General features: G+C 39.8%; 2 protein-coding genes across 3 annotated transcripts; one reads left to right on the plus strand and one right to left on the minus strand.

The window, feature by feature from the left end:
• The first annotated feature begins 4265 nt into the window (after positions 1–4265).
• pde12 (phosphodiesterase 12) lies at positions 4266–6855 on the plus strand. The gene is made up of 3 exons (XM_042090023.1): positions 4266–5758; positions 5848–5926; positions 6023–6855. Exons 1-3 carry the CDS (start codon positions 4544–4546, stop codon positions 6463–6465), a joined length of 1737 nt encoding a protein of 578 aa, XP_041945957.1. The 5' UTR covers positions 4266–4543; the 3' UTR covers positions 6466–6855.
• A 2181-nt stretch (positions 6856–9036) lies between these two features.
• arf4a (ADP-ribosylation factor 4a) lies at positions 9037–13774 on the minus strand. Of its 2 annotated transcripts, none has more exons than XM_042090067.1 (6): positions 13532–13774; positions 12780–12860; positions 10955–11064; positions 10414–10485; positions 9460–9585; positions 9037–9183 (listed from the first exon to the last, which is right to left on the minus strand). In XM_042090067.1, exons 1-6 carry the CDS (start codon positions 13617–13619, stop codon positions 9097–9099), a joined length of 564 nt encoding a protein of 187 aa, XP_041946001.1. In that variant the 5' UTR covers positions 13620–13774; the 3' UTR covers positions 9037–9096. The 2 variants fall into 2 exon arrangements, with proteins under 2 accessions (XP_041946001.1, XP_041946002.1); XM_042090068.1 differs by having other exon boundaries at positions 13336–13767.
• Between the last annotated feature and the right edge of the window lie 937 nt (positions 13775–14711).

Consider the following 14711-nt stretch of genomic DNA (forward strand, 5'->3'; position numbering starts at 1 on the left):
ACAGGAATATTCAGTTTCTGCTACACATGGAAACATCTTATTTTGAATATTGCCATAACCAGAATATGGACCTTAATCGGAATATGGTGTGCATGGAAACAAATGTGCAATGATTCTTCAATGGTTTGCAGCTTATACATGCCATTGCGTTCAGTAATTCTGTTACTGATTCTTCATTGGGGAGATGTGTTTTTGAATAACTGTTTGAATTTGTGAAAATTGTATCTTGATTCTGGTTTTGTAAGTTGCTTTTATGTTTTTTTGTGTTAACAAAGTTGTGTATTCATTTAAGATGAGCCATGGACAGTTTTGTTAAACTCCAAACAAAGTCCTTTCCATTAAATCTACAAGTCATTGAATTCACAAAGCTAATGCAAACAACATCAACAGCTTACTGTTGTGTAGTGTCATGCAGCATGCTTGTGGCTAGAAAAGACATAAAACCACAATAACCAGATGATTAGCATTGTGCAATGTATATTGGCAATAATCATAGTGTACAAAATGAAAGGGGTAAACAAATGTTCTTGGGCAAATGTATTTATTTCCTTTCTTTCTTTCTTTCTTTTGCCTTTGATGATGGTGGAATAAAATCTTCTTTTGGCACAGACTTTTTCAGAAATGTTGTTACAAATTACATTTTGACAAATAAGGCCTACAATGGAAGTTTTCAAGTTGACCTAAATCTTACCCGACATTCAAGACAAAAGCCACCATTAATTGAATCATGCAGAACTGCCGCATGGCATTCCATTTGCAGAAGAGTTCCTGTCAACATTGAAGTGTAGGAGTAAAGAAGCAATTAGGATTAGCTGTAATGGTGGCCAGCTGCTACACTGTGCAATATGGACATTAGGTAAACCTCCCTTTTGATGCCTTATGAGACGTGCTAGGGAGAGAGCTAGCACCTTGGGCTTCTGCGGGTTGCTCGAGTATTAGTGCAGGGCTGAGCCTCGAGGTAAACACAATGGAGGTCATGGTGCTGTGACCTGGAATGGTGGCTGTGTTTTTGGACATAAGGCTTATGATACCAGGAGAGAGGGTCTGTTAATAAAATGATATAAGGGAATTGGTGGGAAAATTCACAACATACTTCTAGAGTGAGAATAGATTCAGAAAATTCAGAAGAATTTACAGTAGAGAGTGGAATTCCTCAAGGAAGTGTAATCAGTCTCATTTTATTTCATTTGATAATTTACATATTTTGGAAGACTAGGAAAGGAAAATGAAGGGTTATTGTATGCAGGTGATGGTGTAATATGGATAAAGGTGTAATGATCGTGTAATATTGCCGGAATATAACAGCAAGAGTGCAAAAGTAAAATTCAGTTAATACAACAGTGGGGAGTTGATTGGGGTTTTCATTATTATGACCGCCACGCAGCGAAGCGGCGGTCATATAGATTTTGTCATTATGACGCCGCGCAGCGAAGTGGTGGTCATATAGGTTTAGTCAGATTTTTTTTTTTTTTTTTTTCTTTTTCGCATGTCCAAATTTCCGTCAAGGATTCCCGGGACACTGTAAGACCGGGGTACACGAAACTTGGTGGGCATGTAACCCCACATGGATAGCATGGAACCTCCTTTTTTCGTTTTGATCTGTAGCCCCCCCGCTGGACTGGACCCCCCGAAAGGAGGGTAGGGCAGACACAGTTTTCTGTGAATATCTCGAGAACCGTAGGGTTTAGGAGGACCATTTGTTTTTGTATGTTGATCTCAAAGGGCCATGTCAACTCATTCCATAACCACTCATTTCATGTATAGCGCCACCTAGTTAAACACAAAAAAGTAAAAATGAGGTGTTGTAATCGCAGGTATCTGTGACCTAACATAGTCAAAACTGCACGAAATTGGAAGTGTAGGATCATTATGACACCCTCTGAATGCACGCCAAGTTTCGTGGAATTCCGTTCATGGGGGGCCACACAATAAATTAATTTATGTTACTATACACCAACTGGCCTGTAGGTGGCCGGAGACAGTTTTCTGTGAATATCTCGAGAACCGTAGGGCCTAGGAGGTCCACCTTTTTTTGTATGTTGGTCTTAAGGGGGCATGTCAACCTATCCCATTACCACTTATTTCATGTATAGCGCCACCTAGTTAAAAATTAAAAAGCAAAACATTAGGTGTTTTCATCACAATATCTCTGGCTGACATGGTCAAAACTGCACGAAATTGAAAGTGTAGGATCATTATGACACCCGAATGCATGCCAAGTTTTGTGGACTTTCGTTCATGGGGGGCCTTACAATAAAATAATTTATGTGTACATTTAGTGACCGTACACCAACAAGGATTCCCGGGACACTGAAAGACCGGGGTACACGAAACTTGGTGGGCATGTAACCCCACATGGATAGCATGGAACCATCGCTTTTCGTTTTGATCTGTAGCCCCCCCGCTGGAATGGACCCCCCGAAAGGAGGGTAGGGCAGACACAGTTTTCTGTGAATATCTTGAGAACCGTAGGGCCTAGGATGACCAATTTTTTGCGTATGTTTGCCTCCAGGGGTCATGTAAACCCATTCCATATGCACACATGTGCATAAACAGATACACACGCACACACATACATTCACAGTAATCCTACGTATGACACACTCACACAGTAGACATATATACGCATGCATGCACATGCACACACACAGGCACATAAACAGGCAAACACACAAGCACATGCACACGCACACACACACACACACACACACACACACACACACACATAAACATAAACATAAACATGTACACGCACACATGCACACAATTCAAGAATTTCTCAGAATTATGAACAGGCAAGATGGGGGGTGGGGTTGTATAAAATGAATTTTACATGTGAAATCTATGAACTAATCATGTTTTGGTACTTGCTGTCTAGCAGATACCAGTGAGAATTGAGTGTGCACAATGCAATTTAGTGATAGAATCAAATATGCCTTTCAGTGAGATTTATTTTTGTGGAAAAAATGTGCTGGACTGGGCGGTGGTCATATTTTGTACCGCTCTGCAGTACATCTAGTTTTTTATTCAACTTTTGTTTTTTACTAGAAAGAAAGCTGATAACTAAAATATAAATATATAACAAACTCTTGAGAGGGTTACATTTAAATATCTAGGAGTTTGCATGGGATGGAAATATCATCATATTGAAACTAAACTAAACAACTGGCTACAGCTGTCACTGTCCTGTCAAATACGATACGATATAACTTTATTGTCAGTCAAGGCTGAAATTCTTTTTGCATCCCTGGGTAGCTCGTATAAGAAAGAGGACATAGACATACATACAGATACATATGAAAAGCACCAAAGGACATACATGAAACATTACCACAAATTATATAAACACACAAGAAAGGAAACAAAGCATGTACTGTATAACCACAGAACATGACATGAAAACACAGACAAGGTCTTGGAGACTTATAAAAATGAATAAATGGAATTAGTTGGTTTAACAATTGGATAGATTGATGTATGAAAGGAAAAATCTGATGAGCCTGACCCAACCCAACATACTCACTTCATACCCACTCCCTCTTATAAATATACTGACACTTCATTGGTGGAAGAGCCAACAATGTGCTTTTATCTTTCCCAAAATCTCAAAAAGAAATTATGAAAACAGCATGTCTAGTTGACTATATAGTGAACAATAACACAAAATACAGTCTATAATATACTATAATATTTGGACAGATAATTTGTAAATTGGTAAACATTTAGAATATCCTATAAAACTCCAATATGTATGGGATTACAAATGAAAGTGTAAATGCTTTTTAACTTTAAAATATTGTCAAAAGTTGTAAATATTCCTAGATTAGCCTATAGTGATATGTAATCCTATGGTAGCCTAATCTGATATCATTCAGTTGAATGGGCATACATAGGTTCCATATTTGCATGCTGTTGCCATATGGCAACAATTAGCCTATATTTTGCTATTTTTCTTTTCCTCAAATACATTATGCCTAAACTTTCAGGTGGTCACTGAGGTAGCTCTGATAGGCCTCTCTGTAGAAATGTGAAGTAGCCTACTTACAACATATCCTGGTCATGTGACCTAACAACTATTTTTTCATACCAAAATTAAAGTCCCCTTTTTTACTTATAAATAGTAAACAATAGGTTTTGTGTTACTGCCAATTAGAAACAAAGATAGATTAACTGCACAGTTTATCTGGTAGGTCCCTTGTCACACTCCTGTAGCCTAGGTGGCGGTATGCACCAATGGCAAGTTGCAAACTGCCATTCAAAAAGAAGACGAAGAAGGTCGGCTGTCAAGAAATCAGTTCCGTGGAGCTAGGAATCGCGGCAGCACTGTGCGTGTTCCTATATTGCATCGCCCTGTGATCACCGTCAGACAGCCAGTGGTCACCACACGATTATGTTCAAACAGGGTTTTTTAACAACTTAGTTTCTTCACTTGTTCCATAGGCTATGGGTCGTTTGCGTCGAATCAGCTCATGCTAAATGTCCGATTTAAATTTCCGTAGCGTAGCCTTGCTAACACCAGACGCTCATTCATAGTGTTGTCCAAATGTTGTGGAATTTTGCGCTCCGTTCACGATTATTTGTCAATAATTTGATTTCTATTTCATTGTGGGACCACCACAGTAGTTGTTGTCTCCGTTATTACAAGACAATGGAAAGAGCAGTGGTAAGATGTGTACCATCGGAGGGAAAGCTAACAATTTCATTTTTGCTCTATGGGAGCCAGAAGCACATGTTGAGAGATCAGAGTGAAGAACTGGGTAAAGTATTAGCACGAATATCAAACGGCATCATCAGGACCCAGGGAAAGGGTAAAAAGTCCAAGAAAAAACAATTAAATGAACCATGTGAGGCCGTTGAGCCGATTGTAAGACTGCACTACAATGGCGATTATGTGGCAAATGATGTGTCAAACTTTAATGCGTGGCAAGATGGAGCTGTTCTACACATTGGGGAAATTAAATATAAAATTGAGCGCAACCCTCCGACATTCACCACCGCGGAGTTGCCTGTCGCAATTTTGGCAGGTTTTCCTGTTTGTCCCAAACTAGAAATAGAATTCGGTGATTTAAACGACAGTGTCTTTACGTGGTTTAAAGCCAGAGACCCTAACCAAGACTCCTGGATCGAGGCTGGCACCGGTCGTGTGTTCACGCCCTCAAATGGAGATATTGGTTTGAAAGTCAAGTTTAATTGTATCCCTGGGAATCAGACAAAATATGGGGCTGCAAAGGAGTTGGTTTCTAGTAGTACTGTTGAAGCAGGACCTGGAGTTTGCACATTTGACACTCGCCACCTGTACACAAAAAAAGTTACAGACAACTCAAAATTGAGAGTTGTGTCTTACAATATTCTGGCAGATATCTATGCTCAAACTGATCTTTCCAAAACAGTGTTGTATCCTTATTGCCCTCCTTATGCATTGGGAATTGACTACAGACAAAGCCTAATCAAAAAAGAGTTAATGGGATATAACGCTGACATAATTTGCCTTCAGGAGGTTGACAAAGCAGTGTTCAATGATAGTTTGTCACCTGCATTGGATGCCTCTGGTATGGAAGGAGTCTTTAAAATCAAAGAGAAGCAGCATGAGGGACTTGCAACATATTTTCGAAAGTCTAAACTACAACTGCTCAGTCAGCACGACATAATGCTGAGTGAGGCACTAAGAAATGACCCTCTTCACTCTGACTTGCTGGATAATCTCTCCAAGAACCCTATTTTGAAAGACCGGGTGATGCAAAGATCAACTACGTTGCAGGTATTTTTAATTGATGCCCAGTGACATACAGTCCACTCCAAACTGTAAATGTATGACGTAAATTCCGTTTTTAATTGATTTTCTTGCAGGTGACTGTTCTTCAGCCTTTAAGCAATTGCTCAAAGCCAGTATGTGTTGCCAACACTCATCTCTACTGGCACCCCAAAGGCAAGTATACTTGTATAAAAAGTTAAGCAGAAAAGTTTTAGATAATTAGCCCCCTGTTTAATATACTCCATGATAACCTTCCTGTCTCCCACACAGGAGGAAATGTTCGTCTGATCCAGATTGACGTGGCCCTACGTCACTTGAAGCAGGTCATCTCTGTGGAACACCCAGGAGCTTCTCTGCTGTTCTTTGGTGATTTCAATAGCATCCCTTCTTCAGGCCTATTCCAGCTTTTGAGCCAGGGAACTGTACCCAAAACACATCCTGACTGGACCTCTGGTGGGCCTGACGAGCAGTGCCCCATGGAGCTACACAACCCCTTCCAGCTCCAGAGTGCCTGTGGAGAGCCATCCTACACCAACTATGTGGGTGGCTTCCATGGCTGCTTGGACTATATCTTCCTAGATCCACAGATGCTTTGTGTGGAACAGGTCATTCCCATGCCAAGCCACGATGAGGTGACAACTTACCAAGCCCTACCAAGTGTTTCTCATCCCTCAGACCATATTGCCCTTGTTTGTGACCTCAAGTGGAAATGAACTCTTTCTGACAAGACATACTGATTTGGCAGCATTCTGTGTACAATCTCTTAATTGCCCCATCATTGACAGTTTCAGTTATCAGAGGACTGTATACATTTGCATGATCTCAACAGTGACTGATTTAGTTGCCATTCAGGGTTTCATCAGGTCCCTTGCCCCAGGTACATAAAATCAAGCACCTAGTTTATGAATGCAGACTGCATGGTGCTTGCTGCATGGTGCTTTATACACCTGTGGCAAGGGACCTGATGAAACCCATGAATACCCATGTAATATATATTTTAGAGAATATCTGGAATGTATGGGTTGTGGACATCTGTGAATAATGAATCGTGTATTTACCAAAATAACTCATTTTGAATTCAATTGTTTTGTTTTTTTCTTGTACTGTGGTCCAGTTATTTTATCCATTTGATAATAACATTTCATAATCTAGGCTGGTAGCACTGAAGATCTTGTTCTTTGATTTCTCAAGTATGTTTAATACCATATAACCTATGCTGATATGTAAGAAACAGCAAAGGATGCAGGTAGACATCTCCAGAACTTCACGGATTATTGATTACCTGAGAACACAGGTTGTGTGACTTAAAGGGTGTGTGTCTAAGCAGGTAGTCAGTAGCATAGGAGCACCACAAGGGACTGTGCTGTCTCCTTTTTTCAAACTGTACACCTCAGACTTCCAATACAACTCTGCAGTAATATAGAATTCTGCAGTTCTGGGGTGTGTCAGTGATGGTGAGGACACGGAGTACAGGCAACTGGTGGACTGCATTGTGACATGGTGCAGGAGCAGCCACCTTGTATTGAATGTGCCTAAGACAAGGGAATTCGTGGACTTTAGGAGGGTCAGGCCTGAGCTAAATACCATCTCAATCCTGGGTGAAGAGGTAGAGGTTCTAGAGAACTACAAATATTTGGGTGTTCACATTGACAATAAACTGGATTGGGAATACAACACTGAGGCTGTATACAAGAAGGGTCAGAGCAGACTCAATTTCTCGAGAAAGCTCAGGTCATTTAATGTGTGCAGCAAAATGTTGATGCTTTGTTTTACCAGAGTGTTGTTGCAAGTGCAGTTTTCTTTGCTGCCATCTGTTGGGGCAGCAGCATTACAGCCAGACACTGAACTGAATAAGCTTATTAGGAAGGCTGGCTTTATGCTAAGGATAGCTCTGGAGTTGGTGGAGGAGAGAAGGATGCTGCACAAACTGTTAAATATATTGGACAATACATCACTTCCACTACACAAGTTACTGGTCAAACAACAAAGTATTTTCAGTTGGAGGCTATGCCAACAATGCTGTAAGAAAGACATACAGAAATACTTTTTTACTCACTACAATGGCACTTTAGAATTACTCTCCCCTGAGCAGAGAGAGAGGAATAATCTTTTTAGAATATTTTTTATGTATGTATGTATGTATATTTGAGTGCTGTGTTTGTCTGGCTGCTGGAATACTAATTCCTTTGGGGATGAAAATATTTTTTTGTTTCAAGTTTTAAAATATTTTATTGATAATTATAGAAAATAATAATACTCTTTGTGTTAAAGCGTATCTCCAGAGTAAAAACAACCTAGGGTCTATTAACGGTAGTTAATAGCAAAATTGTGTTAATTGGAGTTTTCATTAACACTGAATGGGCTTATAGTCAAAGTTAAGGGGGCCAGCTAGAATGTCAAAAAACAAACACTATTTTATACCACTGACAATGCTCCAAATAAAATTGCACTTCTGTGGTAGTGTGGTAAAGGTCACTACAGACAAACCGAAGTATTGTAAACTTTGAAAGTGTACAGAGAGTACATGTTTTGGTACTGTCAGATCAGCAGGCGCGTTCAATCTTGCAGCGCTGCGCAGATCTGGCTGAATCGTACAATACAAACATGCTTTACATTCAGCATGCTTTACATTTACAGATCTACACCACGCCGGCAGACGTTGAACGCGCCCACTGATTTGACACTACCAGAACACAAAGCCAGGCAATTTTCTTCCTTCAGATACACTTCAGACGTGCTAGCTGCCCCCCTTAACTTTCACTATAAGCCCATTTAGTGTTAATGCAAAAAACCGTCTTGTTCAAAACTCTGTAATTTTGCTCTCAATTAAAAGTTTGAACTGGTTAACTCCCGTAAATAGACCCGAGGTTGTTTTCACTCCGGAGTTACGCTTTAATGAAAAAGCCCAGAAAGCAAATGTGACAAAACCCAGAAAATGGCAAAATGGCCTATCTTCAACATAACAATGCTGCTGCCAACAGTAAATGGTAGATTGTTTATATTCTAAAAGTAACAGTCTAACCTCAAAATCTGAGCTGGCTGTATTTGCACTATAAGCCACATTCAGATCGCCAGCATCTGGGATGGAGGAAGGTCTAGGGATCATATTTGAAACCGAAACACAAAACATTCAGAGAGAGCTTTGGTGTTCTCAGCCTCTTTTGCCATGAGTATAACATGTCAGCCAAGAAGTAAAAAGGGGATAAAGGGGAAGATGCACCAGAGTTTGATCACAGTTCTTGTACAGTACTTGTACATCTATATAGTTCTTCTCCCAAGCTGAGGTCCATCTTGGTAATCATATCCTTGGTTGTTATGACTCCATGAAGTACACGGCCACATCTTTAGCGTTTAGCGAGCTCGTCAGACAGCCAGTCCAGTCCCTCATATAGACCTGTTCCTTGAGGTGCACAGGTTGCCTGTACATACCACTGTAGAGAAGAACAACCGCATTTAGAATATTCAACTCAGTGCTCCATACAGAATGGCTGACTAAGAAACAAAGAATGTTTGTGTATGTTCAGGCCAAACTAATACATTTGATACATTTAATACTTAAAAAAAAAAAAATCTGTATGGGTGTACGATCAGAGCACTATCTTGTAATAATAGGACACATGCTTTGCACCATAAGTTTAAATGGATGGTATTAGTTTTGTGTAGTTTGCCCATAACCAGATAGAATGTTCCAGATGGGAACCACTCACAGTTCTGCTCCTGAGTGCCTGAAGGCCCAGTTTGTCAGTAAGGTCACTGATGGCCATTGCATTGGGCAAGTCCTGTTTGTTGGCAAAGACAAGCAGCACAGCATCTTTCAGCTCATCCTCCTGCAACTGTTGGGAGAAGACAGAGGGGCTCAGACAAGTGACATAACTTGAGCAAACTGATAGACTGGAATGCATACTAGGGCTGCACAATCATCGCAATTGCAATCATAATCGCAATATGAACCAATGCAATTACCTAATTGCAAAAGCTACAAATAATAATGCACAGTTCATGTTGTTACATTTCTGACTTTTAGATTAATTTCACCCTCCTTGACTATGGTACTTCTGGTTGGTGGGTGTGCATATGCGTGAGGGGCACAAAGATTCTGATTGATGAGCTTCACAGTCGGACGGGGATGCTGTGCTTCTTGTGAACCGGGCGTGCTCACCAATCGGGTGGCACAAATTAAAGAGACATTTGGAACTGAATCAATTCATTGACATTTAAAAATCATACCGCAAATCGCAATTGCAATATCAGTCAGAAAAATCGCAATTTTCTCCTAATCATGCGTCCCTAATGCATACAGCAGCATTAACTTACCTTCATCGAAATGTTGCCAAATTAATATTAATAGACGAGTTACATTAACACACAGATTGGCAAAAAGTTTTTATATTGACAAGAAATGTGTAAATGGATAAAACAGGCCAGCACTTTAGTTTATATTAGCTAGGTTAGTATATGATGAAGGGTAATGTTTTAATTCTATGTTATTTAGCTACATACAGAAATGTACAAGAGCAGCTGAAAACCATACAGACTGCATTAAGCAATGCCTGGAAGAACCCAGACAAATCTGTGAGTTTATTTGAATTCTGCAGATCAATCTGGCCACCTTCCCATTCAAGCCCATTTTGCGAATCACCAAAAATTCACATTCTACTCACCATTTTCTGTAGCTCTTCAGCAGCCTCTTGTATCCTTTCACGATCATTACTGTCCACCACAAAGATGAGGCCCTACAGCATGCATACAAGGACAATGACAAGTTAGTAGGTCCCAAAATGCTCCCCTTCACACCTCAATATCCACTTATTCTCTAGGTTCTCCAATGTTTTCTCAGTTAGCCTTTTAAAATGATATCAGATTAGTAAACAGAATGTGCCTTTGCAACATTGGATGAATGACTGCTGATAATGGGCAATGTAGATATTGCATTAAAGATCAGCCATTTCTTTCGTCAGTCGAAAACCCTTGCAATTATGTAAGCACATAATGTAATCTGAAGACTGCTGCCCTAATAAAAAAAAACAAGGCAAATGATCTCAGCTGGTATTCAGTGTCTCCAAACTTTTGACTGGTAGTATATATATATATATATATATATATATATATATATATATATATATATATAGTCCTATCATTTGATCAAGTCAGCCAGTTACAAGATGTGTCTTCCTGGAAGCACTGTAGAAAAACTGGAAATACCTGAGTGTTCTGGAAGTAATGCCTCCACAGGGGTCGAATCTTGTCTTGGCCACCCACATCCCATACAGTGAAGCTAATGTTCTTGTACTCTACTGTCTCCACATTGAACCCTACATAAAGGACAGGAAGTTAATTTGGTAGTTGAGTAAAAAGAGGTATTTAAAAAATCATCTTTTGGCAATTTATTTATGTCTCACAACAATGAAAACAATGAGGAAAAATTCATTCTGAGAAACAAAAATACCTCATAAATAGAAATAGTACATATAATATGTTGGGAAAAAAAGTTGAAAAAAAAAAAAAGAGTTGTGACGTGTGTATTTACCATGTGGATAAATAACAATGTAAAATGAGACACATCAATTTTCTAACAAGATATATGGGTTACTGCACGCACAGAGAAGACAGTTGCAAATGAGATAATTTCACCAAATGTTGGCATGTTCCTTTAAATGACGGTTAAGGCTTTCACCTGGCATGCCCTCTAAATACTCTATTAGCAGGGAGGTCACTTTTGTAGATTTGTAGATTTGGGTGACCCCAAGATGATATTTATTTATGTAACTCTCTAACATTGATGGAATTATTCGCCTCTCTTACCATCCTCCTCACTGTGCTTGGGGGCAAGATAAACATGGGTCTTTGTCCAAGCAAGTTCGTCACATTTCCAGTTGATTGGAACTTTTTAATTATTGTTTTAACTGTAAATATGGGCATTTATATTTTCATTTATAGCCATTCCCTGACTTACAAAGGTCAACACATTTTCCTTTTATTTTAATTGAGCATATTCTCTTCTTTCCCATGTTGAAAAATGAGAAATCGTGGATTACTGCTTAAAGTTCACAGACACTCAAATTAACTTAAAGGAAAAAAGCTTCTCTTACATTTAGATTTTCTAGGGGTGCCAATAATTGTGTGCATATCATTTGTTTCATTGTGAGATTAAGATAAATCACCAAAAGATTATGTTTTACCCCTGTCAACCAGGGGTAGGTCTACCACCAAACATGGGGGGTAGCCTCCTGTATTTGCCTCTGCTTCTATTGATTAGGGCCTGAACACAAATGATTAACTCATTGAATGCCTTTCCCATGCGTTGAGTGCCAAAAATGTAGCTTTTTTTTATTACGAAACTAGACACTCTAACACACCTTATATGTGATTTTGGGAACTCTGTGATTAATGGAAATGAAATATATGACGATCGAAAACTCATGAAAACGCACAATCTGGACATTTTATCATAACTCGGTTGCCGCTTTGGGTCGAATCAGTGACGCATGCACATCAGGCAGAGCCCGTTTACCTTTATTAGACATTCTCTGACGTCAGGTCAAAACCAGGCCATTTTCGTGGGTCTATCACTAGGTGGCAGTCTCGCCAGGTCTCGCTGATCACTTCCCAGAAAGTTTACACAAGTAAGTAACAGGCAACACTTCATATTTCATGAAAGACGTTATATCTCCATTTCTAGAAAAAAAACAGCGATTTTGAAAACTAGCCACTGTTTAGCTTGGGATTTCTCAGGAACAGAGGCGTGTAGAAATACACGGTTTGCACCCACCGATAGCTTAAAGTCTCACCTTTTAAACGAGCCATTGTATGTGTTTATAGCTATAACACAGAATATGCTGTGGCTGTATAAAAATCATCAACAATGGTCTAGATTGCTGGCACTCTAGGACAAAGCTCCCGAAAACAGCTTGGCATTCAATGAGTTAAACAGGGAACCTCAACAGCCCCATAGGATTTCAGCAGTGGAAGAAGGCTAGATTATGACAAACTCACACTTATCTTACTGATCAGCACAGTGTCAACTTACCAATAGTAGGAATTGTGGTGACAATTTCCCCGAGTTTAAGTTTGTAGAGTATTGTTGTTTTCCCTGCAGCATCTAGTCCAACTGCAAAAGAGAACACGATAAGCTACTTGCAAAAACAGAAAAACTTCGGAATGATAGGAAACAAGTAAATCATTCCACATTTTCAGTTAACATGCTAGCCTACTTTGTCGAAGGGTGTAGCTTCCTTTGAACTGCTAGACGTGTCACATAGGCTATATTGTGTTGGATACAGAGAATAAACAGGAGAAGTATGCTGGTATGAATCCGACAACGTTTAGCATAATTGCTAGATGACTATTGCAGTGACATTATGTCCACTGAAAAAAAAAACAGACCCAGGCGCTCAGAGTTAAGATAGATAACTTCTTGAAATTCAGTACTACGAACTAACCAGCTAGTATACTTTAAATTCAGTAAACTAACCAGGCTAACAAGTTGACCTAAAATCCACACAAACGATTGCATTTTAGGACTTAGGCTAGTCTAGTATGACATGGAGAAAGAAGAGCATCAGAGTTCACGAGCTGTCAATTACCCATTAGAATCCTCATCTGCTTTTTTCCAAACAGACGAGAGAAGACACTCGAAATAGTGAGACCCATTATCGGTCAGAAATCCTGGGCTAAAGTCGCCTAGTACAGCACTGGGACAACTGTCGGCCAATTCCGAAGCTGTAGGTATGTAGGTTGACTTGAGCGAGCTAACAAGAAAAGTAGCCGAACTTTACTTACTTCGCCTATCTAGTAATGCTAGATGAATTCTGCAGCTGTAGCCAACTGCGCGCTTTGAAATAACAAAACTATTCTTTTCCTTGCGCATTCAAATGTGTCTCAACTAAAAGATACAGCACAAAACCTAATTTATATGAACACCACCTAGATCACTGCACCAACGCATACGTAGACTGTAAAGTATAAATTTTGCCACGTCACGAGCGTTCCATCAGAGCCATCCAACGTGGTAGAAATTACGTCACCTATGCCACATCCTAGCATCAATCCACTCATGCTAGTAGGCTGGGTGCATTCATGGCACTTCGGAATGACAAGGACCGCCCCCGTGGCTACTTTGTTTTTCCCACAGCAAGTGTTCATGTGCTTTGCCGTCGGAATGTGTGACAAATACGGATGCCACAACAAAGGTTAAAACATACTCACTAATCCTAAATAAACAACTGTATTTGCTTAAAATATAGTGTAAGACGCTTGTGAAAGAAAGATATACAGCTTTCAAGTGACAAAAACGGCAAATTCCCGAGTTCACATTAAAACTGTTGGACATGAAAGGCCACATGGACTACAAACGAACTATAACGTGACGACAAAAGTGATGACGAGCCCCTAACTGGGCAACTCTGTTAGCAAAATCTAGCCCCAGTTAACGACCTCTGACTCACACACGTGACGTGAATGACTCGGAATGATGTTTTCACTGGGAAAAAGGTTTTTCCGAAGCCCATGAACGCTAGGTTTCTCCACGGTTCCAGAATGTTTTTGTGATAGGCTATGGCCCCTTCAGTGAAGCCTAGTCTATCGTTGTAAGACCATCCTAAATATTGTATTAATATGCCATAAAGTAGGAGTTTTGTTCTAGCATTAGCGAGCTGAATGTTGATAGTTTACTAGTCTGCTATTAGTGCAATTACTTTGCCAATGTCCTTGCAGTTGAGCAGCAGCATCAGAGCAATTACACAAAAGAACTAAAAAAAACTGATTAAAAGAGCTAGCTCCGTGAATAGAAGTACACTGGAGCCTCTAGACTTGGTTGCTACGAAGGATGTTACAAGAACTGCTTAGAACTAGATGTACCGCATACCGGTACAAATTATGACTGCCGTTCAGTCCTGCACATTATCTCCGCAAAAATAAATCGCGCTTGTCAATTTGTCTCCATCTCCTACTCCATCCCCTA

The sequence above is a fragment of the Alosa sapidissima genome, chromosome 4, assembly GCF_018492685.1.
Source record: "Alosa sapidissima isolate fAloSap1 chromosome 4, fAloSap1.pri, whole genome shotgun sequence".
Taxonomy (NCBI): domain Eukaryota; kingdom Metazoa; phylum Chordata; class Actinopteri; order Clupeiformes; family Clupeidae; genus Alosa; species Alosa sapidissima.